The sequence below is a fragment of the Rhopilema esculentum genome, chromosome 14, assembly GCF_057945365.1.
Source record: "Rhopilema esculentum isolate cy_ngs chromosome 14, ASM5794536v1, whole genome shotgun sequence".
NCBI lineage: Eukaryota > Metazoa > Cnidaria > Scyphozoa > Rhizostomeae > Rhizostomatidae > Rhopilema > Rhopilema esculentum.
Window position 1 is genome coordinate 1,447,878 of NC_142828.1, and position 19,618 is coordinate 1,467,495.

General features: G+C 35.1%; 2 protein-coding genes across 2 annotated transcripts; one reads left to right on the top strand and one right to left on the bottom strand.

Moving 5' to 3' along the window:
* Positions 1-13: 13 nt before the first annotated feature.
* Positions 14-15,309, top strand: LOC135695863 (serine/threonine-protein kinase 32A). The gene is made up of 10 exons (XM_065215056.2): positions 14-379; positions 800-855; positions 3,692-4,017; positions 6,142-6,179; positions 6,607-6,696; positions 7,381-7,484; positions 9,476-9,721; positions 10,823-10,930; positions 12,045-12,151; positions 13,643-15,309. The coding sequence occupies exons 1-10, from the start codon at positions 301-303 to the stop codon at positions 13,785-13,787; spliced, it is 1,299 nt and encodes a 432-aa protein (XP_065071128.1). The 5' UTR covers positions 14-300; the 3' UTR covers positions 13,788-15,309.
* Positions 13,932-18,509, bottom strand: LOC135695866 (uncharacterized). The gene is made up of 4 exons (XM_065215059.2): positions 18,351-18,509; positions 17,194-17,300; positions 16,824-16,844; positions 13,932-15,858 (listed from the first exon to the last, which is right to left on the bottom strand). Exons 1-4 carry the CDS (start codon positions 18,477-18,479, stop codon positions 15,813-15,815), a joined length of 303 nt encoding a protein of 100 aa, XP_065071131.1. The 5' UTR covers positions 18,480-18,509; the 3' UTR covers positions 13,932-15,812.
* Between the last annotated feature and the right edge of the window lie 1,109 nt (positions 18,510-19,618).

The following is a 19,618-nucleotide window of genomic DNA, read 5'->3' on the forward strand; positions in this document are numbered from 1 at the left end:
TGCATGGAAGGACAGGTTTATTTATTTTGATAATTACATTGAAATATCGCAATAAGATCGGAAGGTGAAAGTTAGAAAACTCTTGTTTGCCTGGATGAATAAAGTGAAGATAGCGTTCCATCCATTATTAATTTTATCAGAAGCAATTTCCGAAAAACGGCACGACGCGTAGATAAAGAGATCTGACGCCTTATTTCTTGAATGTTTCACACCCTTATCGCTGTTTGTTAGCCAGACAGGAGCAGTGTGTTGCACCAGGAATCATACAAATTATGTGAATGCTTTTAGCTGTCTTTTTCGATGGGACATCTGTTTTCGCGCAAAGCCAGGGAACAACGAAAGAAGAAATCTGATGATCAGATAATATTAGAAGGAGAAGGTTTGTTAAATCATTTTCTGCACATGATCCGAAGTCTCACAGCTCGGCAGCATTCAACAAAATTAATGCAAACTTCCGTGTGTTCTATCGAAATAAATAAAATCGAATTTTTATGTTCTTTTTCCCGAATTGTTTTTATTAATTCATAATGGCTACTGCAAATAAACTTGTACGGCGCATAACCATATCAACCCCGTTAATTTTGTTAATCAATTTTACCCATTTTAAAGTTACAATGAATTTTTTTTATTCCTGTTCAACTTTGCTATATAGAGTTGCTCCAATAGTAACAGCAGATTCTAAATTTTATGTTTTCATATCTTAATTTAACAAGCTGGTTATATTGAATGTTTTTTAATCATGTTGACTGAAAAATGATATGACAAAAAACTTCATTTTAATTTCTTGTTATATCTTCAGTATGTCTAGATCACTTTGAAATTTTGAGATCCATTGGAAGAGGATCTTTTGGGAAGGTAAATATGATTTCCTAGCACTTTTTACTGTTATTTAATTATAAACTTTCTAGATTTGATATGAAATTTGTTTGAACTTTTTTCAAAGCAAAAATCATGTAAACTTCACAACTGTTAGAGGGTTGGAGACAGTTTTGATACATGTATATTTTTACCAACATTTGTTCTATACAGCACAAAATTATTCAAACTCTCCACTGACAGCCAATCCGGTCAGTTCTCATATTTCGAGATTGACAGCCAAACCAGTCAGATCTTAGTGACCCTTTTGATAACACGGATATATTGTTTGATTGAAAGATTATGTTATCAGTCAGTGACATGTAACTAAGAGGTTGACCTGCCCTGATACCTTTTCTTACCCCCTTCTTCTCCCCTTCTTACCCCCTTCTTACCCCCTTCTTACCCACAGCTTTCTGCAAAGCTAGGACCCATTTTTGCTTTGTTTTCATTTTGCAAATCAAATGTGATCATTTGTTGAAATTCACATACAATAATTCAAATTCAAATGTAAATATTGGCATTCCAAGTTGGAGTTATGGGTAATATTTGTTATTTGGAATAGTCCTGGAAATTAAAAGAAGAATGCAAAAACATCTGTAGTTAAAAAGGACAATTAGGCTAATCAGTAAAGCAATGAATATGTATGTAATGGGATTCATGCACAAAAAAGGCTCTTCATATGATGTGACATCTCAGGTGGAAAGCCTTCTCTGGTGTGATCCAGCCCACACAGTGATTGGTGTGTGAAACAGGATTGCGTTCATATTGGGAGTGGGTGGCCCACTTAGCTGAAATCTCACTGTTGAAGCTGTGGGATCCCACTCAGGCAGGAAATGTCATACATGAACAAGGCTCAATGAGCTAGCTTGGAATGAAAATCTATGCACAGCACTAGCAAAGTCAAGCTAAAACAACCACTTTTTGTGTTGTTTTTTAGGATTGGCTCTGTGAGTGGGACAAAATTGTCCCACCTGAGTGAGATATCTCACCTCATATGAACAGAGCCTAAATCATTTGACGTAAAACTAACTCTCTGTAAAAGGACATGATTTCCATATAATTAGCTTGGTATTAAACTTGATTATGTTTGAGTATCCCACTCAGGTGGGATGATTCAAAACAATGTTCTTATAGAGTGCTTAAGTCCAAACTGAATGGGTTAGCCTCAAATCCAATAAAAAAAATGTTTCTATATTTTATAGATTTCTTGCTGTTTTGTTATTGGACAAAAGAGGAATTTAAACCCAGGACATATTTTTATATTGATACCTTCAAAGTACAATAGGATTGAGTGATAGGCTTATTCAGTTAAAGGCCATCGTGTTTTGATGCTTTCTTTAAATTTAATTAGCAAGTTGATAAAACGGTATCAAAGGAAATTCTTCAGATTATTCGAAACAAAAAGAATTTGCATTCTAATAAAGAAGACCAGGGCCATAAACCGGATTGGTAAACAAGAGGCAGGAACCATCACCCCCTCCCCCACACATATTTTTGTAAAGGAAAAATTTCAGAATAGGAGTAGCAAGAACTGAAATCCAGCAATTCTGCAAACTATTCTGCCTTGACTTTTAGTTTGTGATTCAATCTAGAGAAAGTAGAAGATGGTTTCGCCGCTAAGTGTAAGTTAATCAAAATTCGCCTCCAATAGAATCCTTATTTGATGTCTGCATTGACGATAACATTTTTTCTGATTTTTGGGAAGATTTCCTATTGACCAATAATATTTGAAGTCTCTAGCTTTGTAGAATTTTCGACATTGCCAAGCTTTTACTTGTGAAACCTGCAACTTCTTGCACGCCAGAAAGATAGTTTTCAACAGTGCAAAGCTCTAGAAGGTGTATATTGCACCAGGCTTGCGACAGTATTTAACCAGGCTTGCGACAATATTTAAGTATTTAGGGATGGTTGCGAGTAGAAGTATAGGGAAGTGTTCAAAAATCTATAGGGACCACGTGTGCAATCGCAGACCCGTTTATCTTACGTCAATTAGTACCCAATAACTTGCTTAATTGTTGCGGGAAGTTACCAACGAATGAATTACTACGGAAATGTTTTTCCAAAGCTTCCTATTCTTGTATTCTTAGTAGTTTAGTTCTTTTGTTGATATTTTTATGTTTATGTTTTATGGTTTAACCGTGTCCCATTCCATTTCTGATCGCTTAAAAGTTTATTAAAAGTTTCCTTTCACGTCGATGTCAAAGTCTCACCACATATAACTATTCGGCATGATCGTAAAATAAAGCTTTGAATTTCATATATTAATCGTTTTTCATGTCGCCAACCATAGTGATGGCCTTTTCTAAACCCCTAGAAATCTTTTTATTTTGCCTCCCTCCTCCTTCACAATTACGCTACGCCTACTCTGCTAATTAGTTTAACATGGTTGTAGTTTTAGTTTTAAAGCGGCCGAGACATTGTCAGACAAGCTACTATCTGGTTATTGTCAGTATCTTCGGGGCTTTTTCATAGATATCTGACACCCCCTTCAGCCATCAGCCCTTCATCATTCATTTTGGTGTCTGGCGTCGCTACTTTCTCAAAGTCTGTTCTTTACTTTATCTTTGTTTTTCAGACAACTGCCTCTTTTCAAAGATGGGTTGCTTTTCTAGGGGAAAGGCGGTGAAAAGTGGACGTTTAAGAAAGGGACGATTAGTCTAAGTAACATGGTATTCAGAATGTGATACATTTATTTGTTGGCCTTGGTGCTTATATGAAACATTGGGGATTTGACACTCAAGCACAATTCCCACTACTGGAACCATCTCACTACTAGTTTATATTTAAAAACCTTTTAAAGCATATGATGTTGACTTATTGTGTTCTCTTGTAGGTATGCATTGTCCAACGAAAGGACAACAAGAACCTCTATGCACTGAAGTACATGAGCAAAGAAAAATGCTACGCCCAAGGAGCCCTGCAAAATGTCCTCAAGGAACTGCGAATAATGAAAAAACTTAGTCACCCTTTTCTAGTTAATCTTTGGTACGCATTTCAAGACGAAGAGGATATGTTCATGGTTCTTGATTTGATGTTAGGTGGAGATATCAGGTTCCATTTGAATGAAGGGAAACATTTTACCGAGCAGCAAATCACTCTCTATCTCGCAGAAGTTGGCCTGGCGTTAGACTATTTGCACCAGCGCCAGATCATTCACAGGTATGTTTGAAACTGGCCTTTACTATGTATTAAAGTATCAAAGGAAATATATTTGCACCTTGCGGATAAATGAAGAAAAAGAATGCAGCAACGTTTCATTGTGCTTTTTTCTAATGATACACCTATGAAATAAGCCCTGTCAAAAGTGGAAACCCCTTATCTTTTTTCTTCTTAAAGGTTTGTCGTTTTTTCATCTTAGTTGCATCTTATTTTCAATTTTTTCTGTTAATTTCTGGTAACGGATATCTCCAAACTGCCCTCGTTAATGTCTAAGTTTTGGATGCGTTGGAGCTTTGTCAGCCACGCATAGTTTTAATCCAATATTTGCCGAGACTAATTTTTTAAGAGCCCTCCAATTTACAATATGCCTAGATGCTCTCTAAATGTTTATCCAATAAATGAACTAATCAAGGTTGAAAAGATATTCGAAATTAAAAGCAAACTAAAAACTAGAAATTTTTTGAAATTGAAAATCCATATGATACATACAATTATCTATCAAAGAATCGTACTTAGAGTCAACTGAGAGGCCATCTTAGATATTTGCTTTTCAATATGAAAAAATCTAGCCTGTTGAAAAAGCTTTTACTGGACACAAAAGTGTTATGAGCAGAATTAATGACACAGTACGGGCTGGATATTGACTTTTTCGAGCATAGATCGAAAGAATACGGTTGTACAAGGCAGTGCTGAAACAGCCTTTGCCAAGGGTGTTTTAGATTTCCAGTCTATTATCTGAATGGGAATTCTGAATGGGGTATCGAACTTGCTGCATTACTACTCAAGGTACCACAATGAAGCTACAATATTTTGAAACTGAGCATCTATAAGAACATACTGCCTCTAGTAACCAAATTTCATTGTCTATTACTTATTCTTACCGCCAACACCAAATTTCTCACGTCTGATTGATTGATTGACTGATTTAGTAGAAGCAACTTTGAACACATTTAATTAAATTTTAATTCAACGCATCTGACACTTCAACTAACCGAGATATAAAGAATAATTTTCGTTTCGATTTGATGGCAGTACTATTCAAGGAAGGGTTTTCGATGCAAAGGGATTTTGTATTCAATTACAATTTAAAGTTATCGAGACGAAGATAGCAAAGTATAACTGTTTGCCAAGACGTTCTTTGAAACTTGATTGCAGATTAAAGTTTCATGACGGAAGATAACTTGAATAATGACTTTAATCCTCTCAAAAGCAGCTCGAAAAATTCCTTGAAAAATTTGCCATCACTGTAGATTGTGTAGATATATATTCAAGATGTAAAAATTTATCTTTGAAGTAAGCACATTATCATATGTTCTTGTAAACTGCTTAAAATTCCAAAATGGTTTTCTGTTTTTATGCCAATTGAACGATTTATCGATTGATATTGTTCCAAAATGGATCCGACAAAACTAGTTGATTCTTCGATTGGCGAATCCATTGAGTCATTGATTAAGCCATTTTTCTAGCCATTGATTGATTTTTAATAAATGGTCAAAGTCACTGACGTATTGATTGCAAGATTGTAATGAAGTGATTTATTGATTGATTGATTGATTGATTGATTGATTGATTGATTGATTGATTGATTGATTGATTGATGGACTGATTTGACTGATTAATTGATTTATTAATTAAAAATCTTCAAGAAGGATGCCCCAATCACCAAGAGGTGCTTTTCATAGGGGTCCTCAAAATTAAAAGTTACAATGTAGGTATAAAAAAATTACCAGAAACCTAATGAAGGATCTTACACAGCTAAAAGCGATTTCAGTCCTTCATTATAATCAATATTGTTCATGCAGTTCTTCAAAAAAACAATATGAAGATCTTTATATTCTCCAATTGGTTCTTGAATTTGGTAATCGAAAGTTCACCCTTTTTCGATTATTATAGGTGTGTATTTCATTACCCCTCATGTTGGAAATGTTCACATTATTGAGCAAAGTTTTCTTTACAAATTAATTCCTGTGTAACTTCCTTCTTTCTTCAAGCGAATCCCACTTCAAAGTATCGTGCATCAGAGCTTGATGACGTCTCGATTTGTCGCAACTTGATTCGACAAATTATTATAGCTTGCCTTCCTTTTCAAATCTGTTTAGCTTACAGGATCCTTTTTCCTTACAGGGACATCAAACCTGATAACCTTCTTCTTGACGAAAAAGGTAACATTCCTTTTTTATGATAGCAGCATATGTAGCTATTCCATTCTTGCCATTCCGGCGGACATGGTGAATCTGGATAGGGAGCATGATTTACTTGATGTCATATTGGCAGTTTCCTTACCCTAGGCCCTAAAAAAGACCCTAGGTGACCCGTGATTCGTCGCTACAGTCAAAAACTCCTCGACGTGTATTACACGAGGTTAATTCGATTATCCTATCCCCATTCGCTAGTTCTACTGCTATTTCTGCCGCTTAATACCATAGTTTTGCCTTGATAAATTCCATTTAGTTTTGTTTTATAGCAATAAAAAACAACAAAGAAATTAAATGAAAGCCGCATGGATGTTATATGCTCTTTTTAATGACGATCCAGGGGGTAGCTGTCTTCCTTTTGTTAATCCGACCTTCTTTCATAATTTTCTTCCAGGCCACGTTCACCTTACAGATTTTAACATTGCTACAGTTTTAAAAGATCACTGTCTAGCAACCTCATTATCAGGAACAAAGGCATACATGGGTAAGGAATCATATTTTCCCAAATGTCAGTATTACTTTGTCCTGTAGAATAATTGGCCCGTAAAATTTAATAACTCTGGATTGGTGGGGAAGCCATGAAGATAATTCAAAGTTAGTGGCTTTTAACGTTCAGAATTCAACATACTTTCTATGGAAGATTTAATTCTCTTTTTACTTCAAATTAATATAAATTGAACATTTAAGGTCACTTGAATTAATAATCCAAAAAAAATAATTGGATTCCAAATATAATTGGATTCCACTCTAATATAGCGATTGTAAAAGTGTCTTTTCAACAAAATCAATATTTTTAGCCTTGACCAACGGCGAATAATAGTGATACAGAAAAATATTGTAGTGTTAGCAGAACATAACGAATTTTAAGATTATATAAGATAATAGTGACATTATTTTCTTCGCTTACATATATAATGAAATTTGATTGGTTTCTCAACGTTTGTGGGCCAAGATTGAGGTGTTCACAGCTGCAAGGCAGCCCAAGTAATGAATCTCTTTATCAAATTGTTCTTATTTAAGTGTGTATAAGATATCGTGCGCTGGTATTTTGCTCCACACAGCGATGACTCCTTTTGAAACTAAAGTCTCTTTTACTTGGACCATGCAATAATTGTTAATCAATTTATCAGCTGCACTTTGAACTTAATTCATGTATATCCTTTTACAGCACCTGAGATTTTTGGCACCTATTTGAACAAAGTTAGAGGTTATTCACACGAAGTTGACTGGTGGAGTTTAGGTGTTACAATCTGCGAGATGATACGCGGAAAGGTATGGCAAGTATTCTGTGCATCGTAATGCTTCCTTTCTTTTCGTCGTACTATAAGACGTTGTTTCTGCACCATTGATGAAGCGTCATCAATTTATTGCCCTTCTTATTTGCTTTTCTATGGTTTGGAGTTTTACCTGATGAGGGCAATGTCAACTCTAAAAAATATATTTGTCTGTAACGAAGTATGGCCCTATTCGCACTGCAAATATGATAATGTTTGTCAATCCCGATATTCTCACGCCAATTAAGAAAACTTTTTCAAAATTGACAAAGTTTGTCAGACTTCTGTTCGCATTAGGCAGTTTTCTGAGATGTTGTATTGTTATCTAACACGTTATCAGGTTGCCATTAAGAAATTGTACCTTTTTAAATTGTGACATGATTTCAAATAGCACCCTGGGCTTTTTATTGGTGTTAACATAATTCTGGCATGTCCGTTATCATAGATTTTCATGAGATTGTGATGCTCCAGAGCTCTACGACGGAACCTTTGACCAATTAGTCGAAACGTTACAATTTGTCAGATTTCAGATTTTGCTGTTCGCACTCTACCAATTTAACTACTTCCTGACAAACCCTTGCCGCCTTTGAAGATAGAACAATAAGGGATTAGCATTGTCAGGTTTTTAGATGCAGTGCGAATATTTAGATGCAGTGCATTTTAGATGCAGTATTGTTGTCTATTCATTGTGACTCCTTATTATGCGGCATTCTTTTCTGATCTTTCGCTATCCTGGTCGTGTTTACACTTGATCCGGCACAGGAGGTCTTACAGATCCAAAAGTGACATTTTTGTACCAGCTAGGCAAATTGTACACTTTCTTCCTGTGAGGAACTGAAACTGGATCGGTACAGTGCAAACGCTTGGGTTCGTATCACTCTTGATGCTGGTTCACTATGAGGTCATAATTCTGTCACTGAGGCCTTCTTTCGCTAATCTTTTGTTAAAACTGCTTAAAACTGCTTTTTTGGAATCAGGCCGCACAGTTTCTTTGAAGATTAATAGTTCTTTTAAGAACAGGCTGATAAGTTAGTGCAAGCAGCCTATTGAAGCTGTATCGTACATGACATAAACAACATATTTGCTCTACGAAAACTCCAAAATCTGTCGAAAAAGCATATGGAAAGCAATTTTAATCAATTTTTTAGGGTACTTAAATCTTTAATTCAACACCAAACTAATTGCAAAACAGAAAAAGTTCTATGAGTTAGGAAAGAACCAGTACAGGGCTCAATATTATAAACATCAGAATTTCAAATAACAAGCAGTTTGTTATTGTAGGGAGTAAACGTTTAATGTTACCGTGAAAAGATGATTTTCAACAGACTGAACTTATAATGGCATGTAATGGAATGATGACTAGTTCGTAAAGCCAGAATGGTTTGACAGTTGCACATTTTGAAAGAAAAAAAGAAAGAAATTACTATTTACTGAGCGCTGTTTAAATTGAATAAGTTGAAAACTTCTTCTTAGATTTGTTTTTTAATAAGAAGCTATTTTGAAATATGCACTTATAAGAAGCTCCAAAATGCAGACCCAACGGTTCTTATCTTTTGCTCCATAACTTTGAGTCGGCAGTTTGTATCATAACTTTTGATCCAAAATCAGTCAGCAGTTTCTTATGTGTGAGTTTCTTATATACGGGGTTTTTACTGTACATGTTGGCTGAAGTTTTGATCTATTGAAGTGCACTTGTACATTGTGTTGAGCAAAAATATGTTCTTGCACAGTGTAAATGCGATAGCAAATCGAGCTCGTTTTAAACCGGTACAATGAATTGGTTCAAGTGAACAGGATCACATTTGTAGCGGATCAAAAATGGTCCGTTAGGCAGTGTAGATGCAGGCTAACCTCATAGTGGTTGCGAGGTCACATCCAACTTTTACATTGCCTTTTAAACCTTATTAACTGAGTATGCTCAGAAAAGTTTCTAAGAATAAATCATCATCATTTGAAGGTTTTCATTTCTATCTTAAATTTTCTTTGTAGCGACCATTCAGCATTAACTCGGACACTGATGCCGCAACAGCGCATAATATTTTCATGTCAGAACTTGTCCTGGAGCTCCCCACGTCATTATCGGAGAATTTGGTTCGAGTGATTAAAAGATTGCTACAGCCAGACCCACTAAAGAGGTTAAGCACAGTAAAGCACCTTAAGGAAGCTTCAGTTATGAAAAACATAGACTTTGATGAAGTTTTAGCCAAGGAGATCATAATGAGCTTCATACCATCGGTATGTACAGGCAATTGAAAGGGGCTTAAGACATCTTTCAATCAAAAAAGTGACCACTCATTTGGTGTGATTCCACTCATACGCTCTTTGATTGGCGAAAATTTATTGAAAGATGGTTTAGGCTAATCGTCTTGATTTCATCTGCACAACTCAGACATGCAGTTTTTCTGGTTTGGAGTCGTTCTTATAATAGGATTTGAGATAATTCTAGTGATATCCTAGTGATAGAAAGCCTTAGACACATTCTTCAACCCCTTGGAGACTAGATCTGTAGGCAAATTATGCGAGACACAACGTCTCTCTGTAGTGTTTCATTTATCAGAATGTTTGAATAGGAATTGTCTAGTTTCCATACTGCTCGACCTGATAGACATAAATAAGCATGATTAATACCCATAAATTAGTATGATTAATTATTTCAAGTAAAGGGTTAGGGTTAGGGTTAAAGTTAGGTTTAGGGTTAGGGTTAGGTTTAGGGTTAGGTTTAGGGTAAACTAATTACGTCATCAGGTCGAGCAGTATGGAAACTAGACAGCTCCGTTTTAATAACTGGCAGAGCATAGTATAGCTAACAGAAACTTGAACTGTTGGTGTTTCAAGGGTGTGTGGAGTCATTCATTGATCAGACAGTGTAACAACTGATCGGGAATGTAACAGCAAACGCATTTAGGTATTGTTATTTGATGACAAGCCGGGAAGCAAGGGGGAGACGGGCAACCAAGCTATCAGGTTTCCGTGTTATAAAAGACAAAAGACTTTATGACAATAGTAAAATCAGTCTAATGGACAAAGTTGTCAATTCTCTTGGGACAGAACTACCTTCTAGGCATTATGTCTCCGATGAATTTCGTTGGTCACTTGAATTCCCACTGGTTGCATTATACAATAGGCTTTTGTTTATTTTCCAATGGACAATGCTTTATTATTTGTAAACAGTATCTGAATTTTAAAAGCGTTTCACAGCCTATTGTTAGCGTGAACGTTTGACTAGCACATATACTATGACTAGCGAAAAATAGTGCCTTGCTTTTTCCTTCTAAAGAATCTGATGATGCTATTTTCTCCGTAATTTATTCATTGCAACTTTTATATAAACAACAGCGAGACAACCTGAACTGCGATCCAACATACGAACTAGAAGAAATGATTATTGAGTCGAAACCACTTCACAAAAAGAAGAAAAGACTTCACAAGCAATTATCGAAAAAGGTAATGTGTTATTGTCTTTTATTAAGCAAAATTTCCATTGTAAATTTTAGACTGGGAAATGTCAATATACAATATTCAATGTAGCCAAACTCCAATTTCTTAAAATTTCAATTGAAAGCGTAACATCTATATAAAGACCACGAAAGTGTTTTTTGCCAAGGAAATAATCAAGTGTGGTAAAAATCGACATTTCATTGAAAGATTTACTGAGAAGACTTAGACACGTTTTGATAAAAAATTATTTAATGTGTATTTAGTATCCGTGTTATATTATTTAATTAACGAATTTTTTGAGACGAGCTCATCTTATTTTCAGCTAAAGTAAGAATATAGGAGCGATTATAGAATATAGGATATTACTTAAATAGGGCAGATATTATCTCGATATTATATATTCGAGAGTGGTGCGTAATTAAAAAGCGATCGATTGTCTATATTGATAAGAATAGGCCATAGTAGCTGGAAATGAGACAAGCCCGTCTCCAATAGGCGTGGCATAGGCAAATTCAAAACAATTGTTCAGTGAAGACATGGCTTGGTCTTCTGAATATACTGTACATCTTAATTCCATTGAAATCTTGTTACAACCCATTCTGTTCATGGGCGGCGCAAGGTGGGGAGGGCTGGGGGGCTATAAGCCGGGGTCTATGGTGCCCCATAAAGTAACGAATTCCATTTTAAGACTGGAATCAATCAAACGTAAAAAGCCATGCCTTAAGAATAGCTAAATGTTTGCAAAAAAGGACCGCAAGGAATATTCTGAAATGTATTTCAAGCAAGTCTAGAGGGCGTGGTTGCAGAAATTCTCTGCTCGCTTCGCTCGCAAAAAACCTCCACTTTGGGTATATCTAAGGCCCCCGGCAATCTCTCGCCGCCCTTTCAATGTACTGCTGCTAGCATAACGATATTTTATGCCCATGAAATTATAGGCATAAAATATCGTGTAGCATTTCAGTGCGTTTTCAAAGTTGGTTTTTTAGTTTAATAATGTTATCAACTGGAGCTCCCTCACTTAGAATTTCTTGGCGCAGCCTTGAAAGCAGAATGCTGTGGTTTGATGTGTATTTTCTTTTGAATTCGAAACTGAAGTATATTTTTGTCATCATTTTTTTAGGTTAGCGCATCTGCGGAATCAAACAGCACTTCAGTATCGTCTAAAGACCCTTATCAACAACAATTGGAGTTGCTTAACACAGAGTTCGCTATCTTTGATAGGACAAAGTAAGTCGAGGATCACTATCTTTGATAGGTTACTCTTCAATTTAAGCTATATGGAGAGTTTATACATTATGGATCGATTTTGCTTCTCTATTGGCGGCCCCTGTCAAAATATAGTCCGCCTGGTGAAAAAAATATATTTGGTAGGGGAGAGTCAAAGATTTAATGTTAAAAAATGAACATTATGCTGTTCAGAAGGGTTCGTTACTTGATATTTGCAAAGAAAGCATCTCTGTGTTGTGGAAATATAGTCCCTCCCCTTTCCTCATCTTAATTTTCCATGCATTTTTTATCCTACTACTGCGACCGAAACAAATCTGGGAATATGGTTCGGCGATAATCTTTGTTTTTTGAAATGATCCTGGCAAAAATGGGAATCATTGCAGAAACTCAACTTATAAAAGTTTGTTTAATGGTACCCTGTGTCTCCTCGACTTTTCAACTCCGAATTAATTCAATCTTTTCATTTCTCTCAAGATAGATTTTTATAATCAAAAAGCCCAAAAGTAACATGTTTGTGTTATTTGAATTAAGACAAAGCAATTAGCCAGCTCAAAGAACCAATTTTTCCCTTAATTTTATTCTGTAATGAATTGCTTGCGTCATCTCGGACATTAGAGATAGTAAAAGTCTTGGGATATTGAAAAGAAACTTTATGAAAAATTTCGGATTTGTCAGTCATGATCAGCACGGAGAACTGTAATTGCCATTTTTGTGAACAATAACTTTTGAACTAGGATACTTTTAATTACATAGTTGTAAAACTTTAAACTGGTTTTAAATTTTGAACTGTCAAAGTGATATTCTATTTGTATATTAAATGTCCCCAACTAGCAAATTTATCTGACACAGAAATAAAGTGAATGAATGAATGAATGAATGAATGAATGAATGAATGAATGAATGAATGAATGAATGAATGAATGAATGAATGAATGAATGAATGAATGAATGAATGAATGAATGCTTATTCAAGAGCACGGTTCGTTGATTTTCTTTGATTTCTTGAAAAAATAGTCCCAAAGGTGCACAGTTGTCCAGAAATATTTTGGCAGAGAAATTCAAGTTACAGGAAAAGACGATGAAAAATTATTCAATTATAAAGTTCTGCTTTGCTAACATTTATTTCATGGAAACGAAAATTAATTTTCCAATTTTCACTTAAACTTAGTAAGCTTGCTGGAAAATTCTCAAAAAGCGTGCCAAATCAGATTAAATATTGAGAGCTTTAGAGATTTAAAAAGGGGTTTTGAAATATATTCCTTTTGACTCGAAAATTTATCCCAGTAGTCGGATGTTTTGTCATGGAAACTGGAAAAAGAATAGGCCGTTCAACCAAGCGAATCAGAAAATTCACTGTGCTTGTCCCCGCCCCCAGGTACTCCATAAACCAATTTTTGTAATGGGTTTAAACTTAGTATGTGTTTTTGCCTACATCTGTTTGCTTACTTTATCTTGAAAAATTTCATATCTGTTGCGCTAAATTTATTGTAGAGACAACGAAGAATCTCCTTCATCTGAAACGAAGAATTCAGAAATCGGCCCTGGTACACAAGACGATAAGAACCAAGAGCCACAACTAGACCATCTAAATTCTTTAAAAGATGACAGCAAACAGGAAACGACACCACAGATTTAGTTTACTCCTTCAAAATAAGGCCCTGAACGAAATTCTTAAAACGATGTTTTGAGGGCGTTCTCTGGTATCAATCAGAGACCCATACCCTTGCTTCCTCTTCAAGATACAACGTTAGAAATAGAACAATTCACAGAAAAGCTTGCATTTTAAGACAATTTATACACAAAATTGTAGTTTGTAGGTTGCATAATGAAATATAGAGCTAGATAATTTGAGTAAAAGTATCTCAAGGGTAATTCGCTCATTACGTTTCGCTAGAACGCCAGTTGTCAGGCACCTACGGATAATTTGTAGTCAGAGAGCTACGTACGATTTGAACGAATTACAACAGTCACAAAACGCCTAACCCGTCATATACTCATAATTAGCCCCCTTGCACTGCCCCCTTGTTACTTTGCCCCCCTAATAAATTCCTTTGCACAATACCTTTGCTGTAAAAGCGAGACATTAAGTTCCTGAAATTGGGTGCCTTCGATTTCAAATCTCTATCTTGTTTTCCAGGCATTCGTTTATACCTTGAAAATCAATGGAGTTGTGCGTGTTGTACATCGAGTAATGAACAAAAATTGATACAATAACATAACGACTTTGTACAAGAAATTAACATTTATTACGACGTTTTGAGCATAGCTCTTCATCAGGACAAAGTCGAAGTTTTTTGCTGGTGTCGTGATGGAGAGTTATGCTCCAAAAGTCGTAATGAATATTCAGTTATTGTACAAGTTCATTAATTTATTGTATCAATTTTTATTCATTTATATCGTCAGTGCTAATATTCATTCCTTAAACTTGTTTGCAACTTTTCCCCTTATTGCAATTAAACATTTATCCGTTGGGAAAGACTAGATACCATTTTCCCATTTAGGGCCTTTGTTATTAATGGTTCTCTTTTTGTAATTGTTGGTCTTATACCATGTTTCCTTGAAGAAGTAAAGAAGGGTAAGTGACAGCTGCTACGCCACCAGAAATCTTTTAAACACCACGTTTTTAGGGTTCCTTCCTTGCAGAAAAATGCCATTTCCTCTCGTCCAGGCTGTAGCCTAAACTATGAAAACGCTCCATTCCGTTATTGTTGGTATAGTACACTCCGGTTATAGTCACCCACGCTTCATGTTGCTTGAAAGCGGAATGGCACTGTAAACGGAGCTAAATTGAAGACAGTTTTGCGTATTTGTGTCTTAATGTTATGTGACTGTAAACAGTGGTGTGACTTTAAGTGCAGACAAGCTGATGTGACTCTACCACAAATAAAGGTGCCACCACTGGGATACCTTCCACCCAATATTCTCAACAAAGTCAAACTATCAAATCACCGCAAAGTTTTTAATTTTTTAGATAATCTGGTCTTCATCCTAATTGACTTTTAAAAATATTTGGGAATGTTTTTATCTCCACTTACAATAGCTTAATGTGAAGTTTTCAAGAAACTGATTAGAAAGTTTATGTATATTAAACCATTGTATGCACATATTCAATTAATTGAAATTAAATTTTATGATTTATTCTGAAAATCATACAACAATACTCATATCTACAAGTTTCTGCTTTGTTTTAATTTGCTCCCAAATGTTCTGTTACCAGTTGATGTTCCTCAAGGATCAGCTTTGGAATCACTACAAATAAGTTTTATTAATCACCAGAACTATGCCCAGATTCCCTTTTGAGATTTTTTTCCAACTGTCTTTTGCAACTTCACACCAAATTCATACATGTTAGCTTTGTACCTAGTAGGATGAACACTCTTTCTGCTTTTTCTGTCCTAGTTTCATCATATCACCATCCAGCAACACAAAATTTTACCAGTAACCCTGATTTAAATCTGTCTCTTTGTACTCCTTTTTCGAATGCATACCTTTTCTTTTATTGTGGCAAGACAAACAGAAAGTGATTTATCAACTTCATCCTTTTACTGTGATCATCTTGCATTAAGAGGATCAAACTTGGCAGTCATGCATGAAGGTCTGAGAAACATACTGCAGACCACCTTCTAGTGCCATGTTACCAGCATAAGCAGGTGACAGCCTTCTAGATTTCATGCAACTTCATTGCCATCTGTTGTATGGCCTGTAAACTTTAGAATACAGAAAAAACTTTATAAAAATAAATAATAACCAGAAAATTTGTAAGTGATTTTTATAGCAAAGCTTTCACAACTTCAGTGGTTCTTCATTTACAAATTGGTGGCATATCCCTCAACCAACATCAGCATACTCACTAAAACAACATACTCACTAAAAACAACCTTTACGTTTTGAAGACCTTGAAATGTTTTTTTTGGCTTGTCCTAACAAAGGTAGGGGAAGAAGGATTGTGAAGACAGGACTGTGGGCCCTGTTGTGAGAGTTTTTGAGGCTGGAAAGGGGTAGAGCATTCCAAAGTTTACAAGATCTAGGGAAGAGGGAAGAATTTTGGGAGTCTTGGAAATGGTGAGCACTGGAAGAGTGTCTGGTGTTGCAGGCATATCCCAGGAACCTTGGATCATATCCTGATCACCTGAGAGAAGGTCACACATTTATAGCAAAAATATTTATTTCTGGAAAAAACCTTCAGGAAAAAAATATTTCCAAACTCTTTTGTCAATATTTTGCAATTACACAAATAATGAAACAATGAAAACCTCAAGTTTTAAAGAAAAATAATAATCATAATATTAAGTTTGTTTGCAACATGCCTAGTTGAAAACGCAGGTTGTGATAATACAAATCATCTGCAGTAAACTTACATCCATAATAAGAAAAAAGCAAGACTGAAATAGTTTGTTGTATAACATTGCTTCCTACATAAACAACTGAAAAAGTTTCTTAAATTGAAGCTTTAGCTACCAACCCATTAGACTCAAGGTATAAAGTTGATAGACATGGCTCAACATTTACATAAACAGGACTATGAAACTCAAAATGTTTCTTTTAATGCTAACCAACTATGAAAAGCTACCTAGGAAAGGGAAGCCAAATGTTTTTTCTTGGCTTGGTGATGTACAATGAATTTTGTTGCTAGGGAATAAATAAAACTATTGATTTTGAAAATGTAACTTACTTGTGTTCTGCAGCTATTTTCCTGCAAAAGAAAAAAGATGTTTGTTTTTTATTAAATGACAAAACCAGTGAAATATAATAGAGGGCCAGGTCCTAAATTAAAATAAAAAATGTTCAAGCAACAGAAATTGATTTACTCTATGTACTATATCTTTCCACAAAAGAACAAAGTCAAGTATGATTTGAAGCTATACCTAAAGTTTGTAACATAAATGTTCCTAGTCTCAAAATTGTTCAAGAAAAACATTGCTTGTTATATGTTAGCGAGATCAAGTCTTTGAAAAATTATTAACAATATTAACACATAAATAAACAAAATAAACCTGTATGATGAACATAATTCATATTTTTTAAAAAAGAAAAACACATACTGTACTTCCATCTTTTTAATCATTTTTTCTATATTGTTCAGGTTTTGCTCCATATTAGTAAGTGAGCTGTCAAGATTGGAAAATTGTTTTGTTGCTTGGTGGATTATCTGAAAAACAGTATCATTGTTTGTATCATAACAGGCACAAAACAAATGGGCAAACATTTACTAGAGTAGACTCCAGTTATAGTCACATCAAATGTTGCTTGAACATTTGTCACTGTAAATTGAATAGTTTTGCATATTTGGGTCTAAATTCTATGTCACTGTAACAGGTAGTGTGACTTTAAGCGAAGTGACTATAAGCGGAGTGGACTGTAGTATTAATCTACAATCATTAATAATATAATACGGCTAATGACGACATGTTTCGTATTATTGGTAAAGCCCAATCGTCATTCCATCTAGCAGTTTTGGAATCTATCTACATTAGCACAAAAAACCACTATTGTGTAGACAAAAGGAGTTCGTTATAGCCTTAGGACTCTATTGGTAACATTCTTGACATGCAGGCGGCACTGATTGGTCAACCTCAACAGTCATGTGCTCATGTTTATGATTGGCCTATTTCAATCCACAACTGGGTATATATAATTCCTAGCAAAGAATTTTTGATCTATGTTCTGACATTTTAAAGTCTGAAGATTGTCAGACCAAAAGCTTTAATTTACTCAAATGTCTGCTTTTTTTAAAAGCCATTATCAAGTTTCGTACCACCAAAAGATTGTTTGAATAATTATAGTAATAATAATTATGTGTAAAAGTAGGCTTATAGCCTGTAACACACCTAAACACCAGACTGGCAACTTTGCTATATGCAATCGAAGAAATTGGCATGCGATTTGGTAGAAAGCCAAAAAGGATTGTAAAAACTTTTGGTTATAGTGGTTAAATAACATTGACAGATTATTAGTAGGGCGCATTTGCTCGCATGTTCAATTGATTGTTATACATATGGAAATGAAAAAGAAAGCAAGGAGTGATTTTTAGATAGACAGCCATGGTGAATCTGAATGTCTTAGGAACCGAAGAAACATAAGAAAAGGCCGCTTGGGGCTTGGTGTGCGCCGGATAAATATCTTCCACCAAAATAGGCCCTCGCGATGTGTTCTGGTTGATAGACCTACAAATGAGTATCTGTGAAAGATAACTACATACATCTTTGTTCTTTGAGTTTTTCACAATACTCTGAATAACTTTTCCTGACTCCAAAACAGACATAGAAAGCCTTTCGTTAACTCTGCTTTTCACTTCTGAATTTCTGTACACCGTTTTTTGCGCAGCCATTTTGGAGGAAGAGAAAATTCAAATAGAGATTATTTCCCCCGCAGTGGTATTAGAACATTCGCCTTCTTTTTTCAAAGATATGAACATCAATATAAGCTTGTCGAGATCAAAATAAGTTAAATGCAAGAATTGATTAAGACTAATTGCCAGGCTCAAATTTAATTAACAGCTTTACTTTTTAGTAATTTAAATATTTTAAGCGAACAAAACAATCTTGACTTTCGTGCAAATGTTTGAGGTCTCTTTGAGGTACACTCATGAACACCAAGTTTGTTTTATGTGCTATTTTGTTTCATTTCCAACAAATCAAATTTGTTTCATTTATCAAATTTACACATCATGCTGCATAAAAGTGATTTTAAAGTAATTTTAGGCTCATTGTACGGAAACATACTAGTATGCAATGTCTCCGCTATTTCGTACTATCTTTAAAACTTGTAAATCTAAACTGAATGCAAAGCATATTCAGTTAATTGCCAACACGCTCATGTTAGCCTATTTCATGTTCACTCAATCCCGAAAGCTGTTAAGTTTCTTTCCCACATTTACAAACTCAACTTTGTACAACTAGCAACTGCTAAGTTACTTTTTCAAAAAAATTTACCAGGTAAATGTTGAGATATTGAGAAGTAAGAATATTAATTGTGAGATACCACAGGGGTTGCATCTTGGTCCTCCTTTGTTGATCATCTAAATCAATTTCATCGAAGAAAATATGTATGCAGATGACACAAGCGTTACGTACTCTGCCAGCCAAGAGCTTGTGCAAATAAGCTTCCATGAAGCCAACAGAAAAAATGTGTATACAATATCTTGCGGCAGAGATGGCCAACGTTTTGGTAAAGGTCCAAATCAGAAGCCAGATAATAACATGCGGACAAAGTAAAACAGAAAAAATCTAATTAATTATTTTGCCTTAATTTATATCGGTTATCTACCCTGGGCTATAGAAGGTTCTCTTTATTGTTTTATAAGAAAGTGCACGCTGAACATCTATTTCTCGATCTGCCCTCTTTGTTCTATTTAAATTGAAATAGATGTTATGAACCTACGTAAGCAAATCCGTCAGGATTGTTCTATCTAATCTCACAAAAAGGTGGGTCAAAGTGGGAAAATGACGCTCAAATAACAGACTTTTA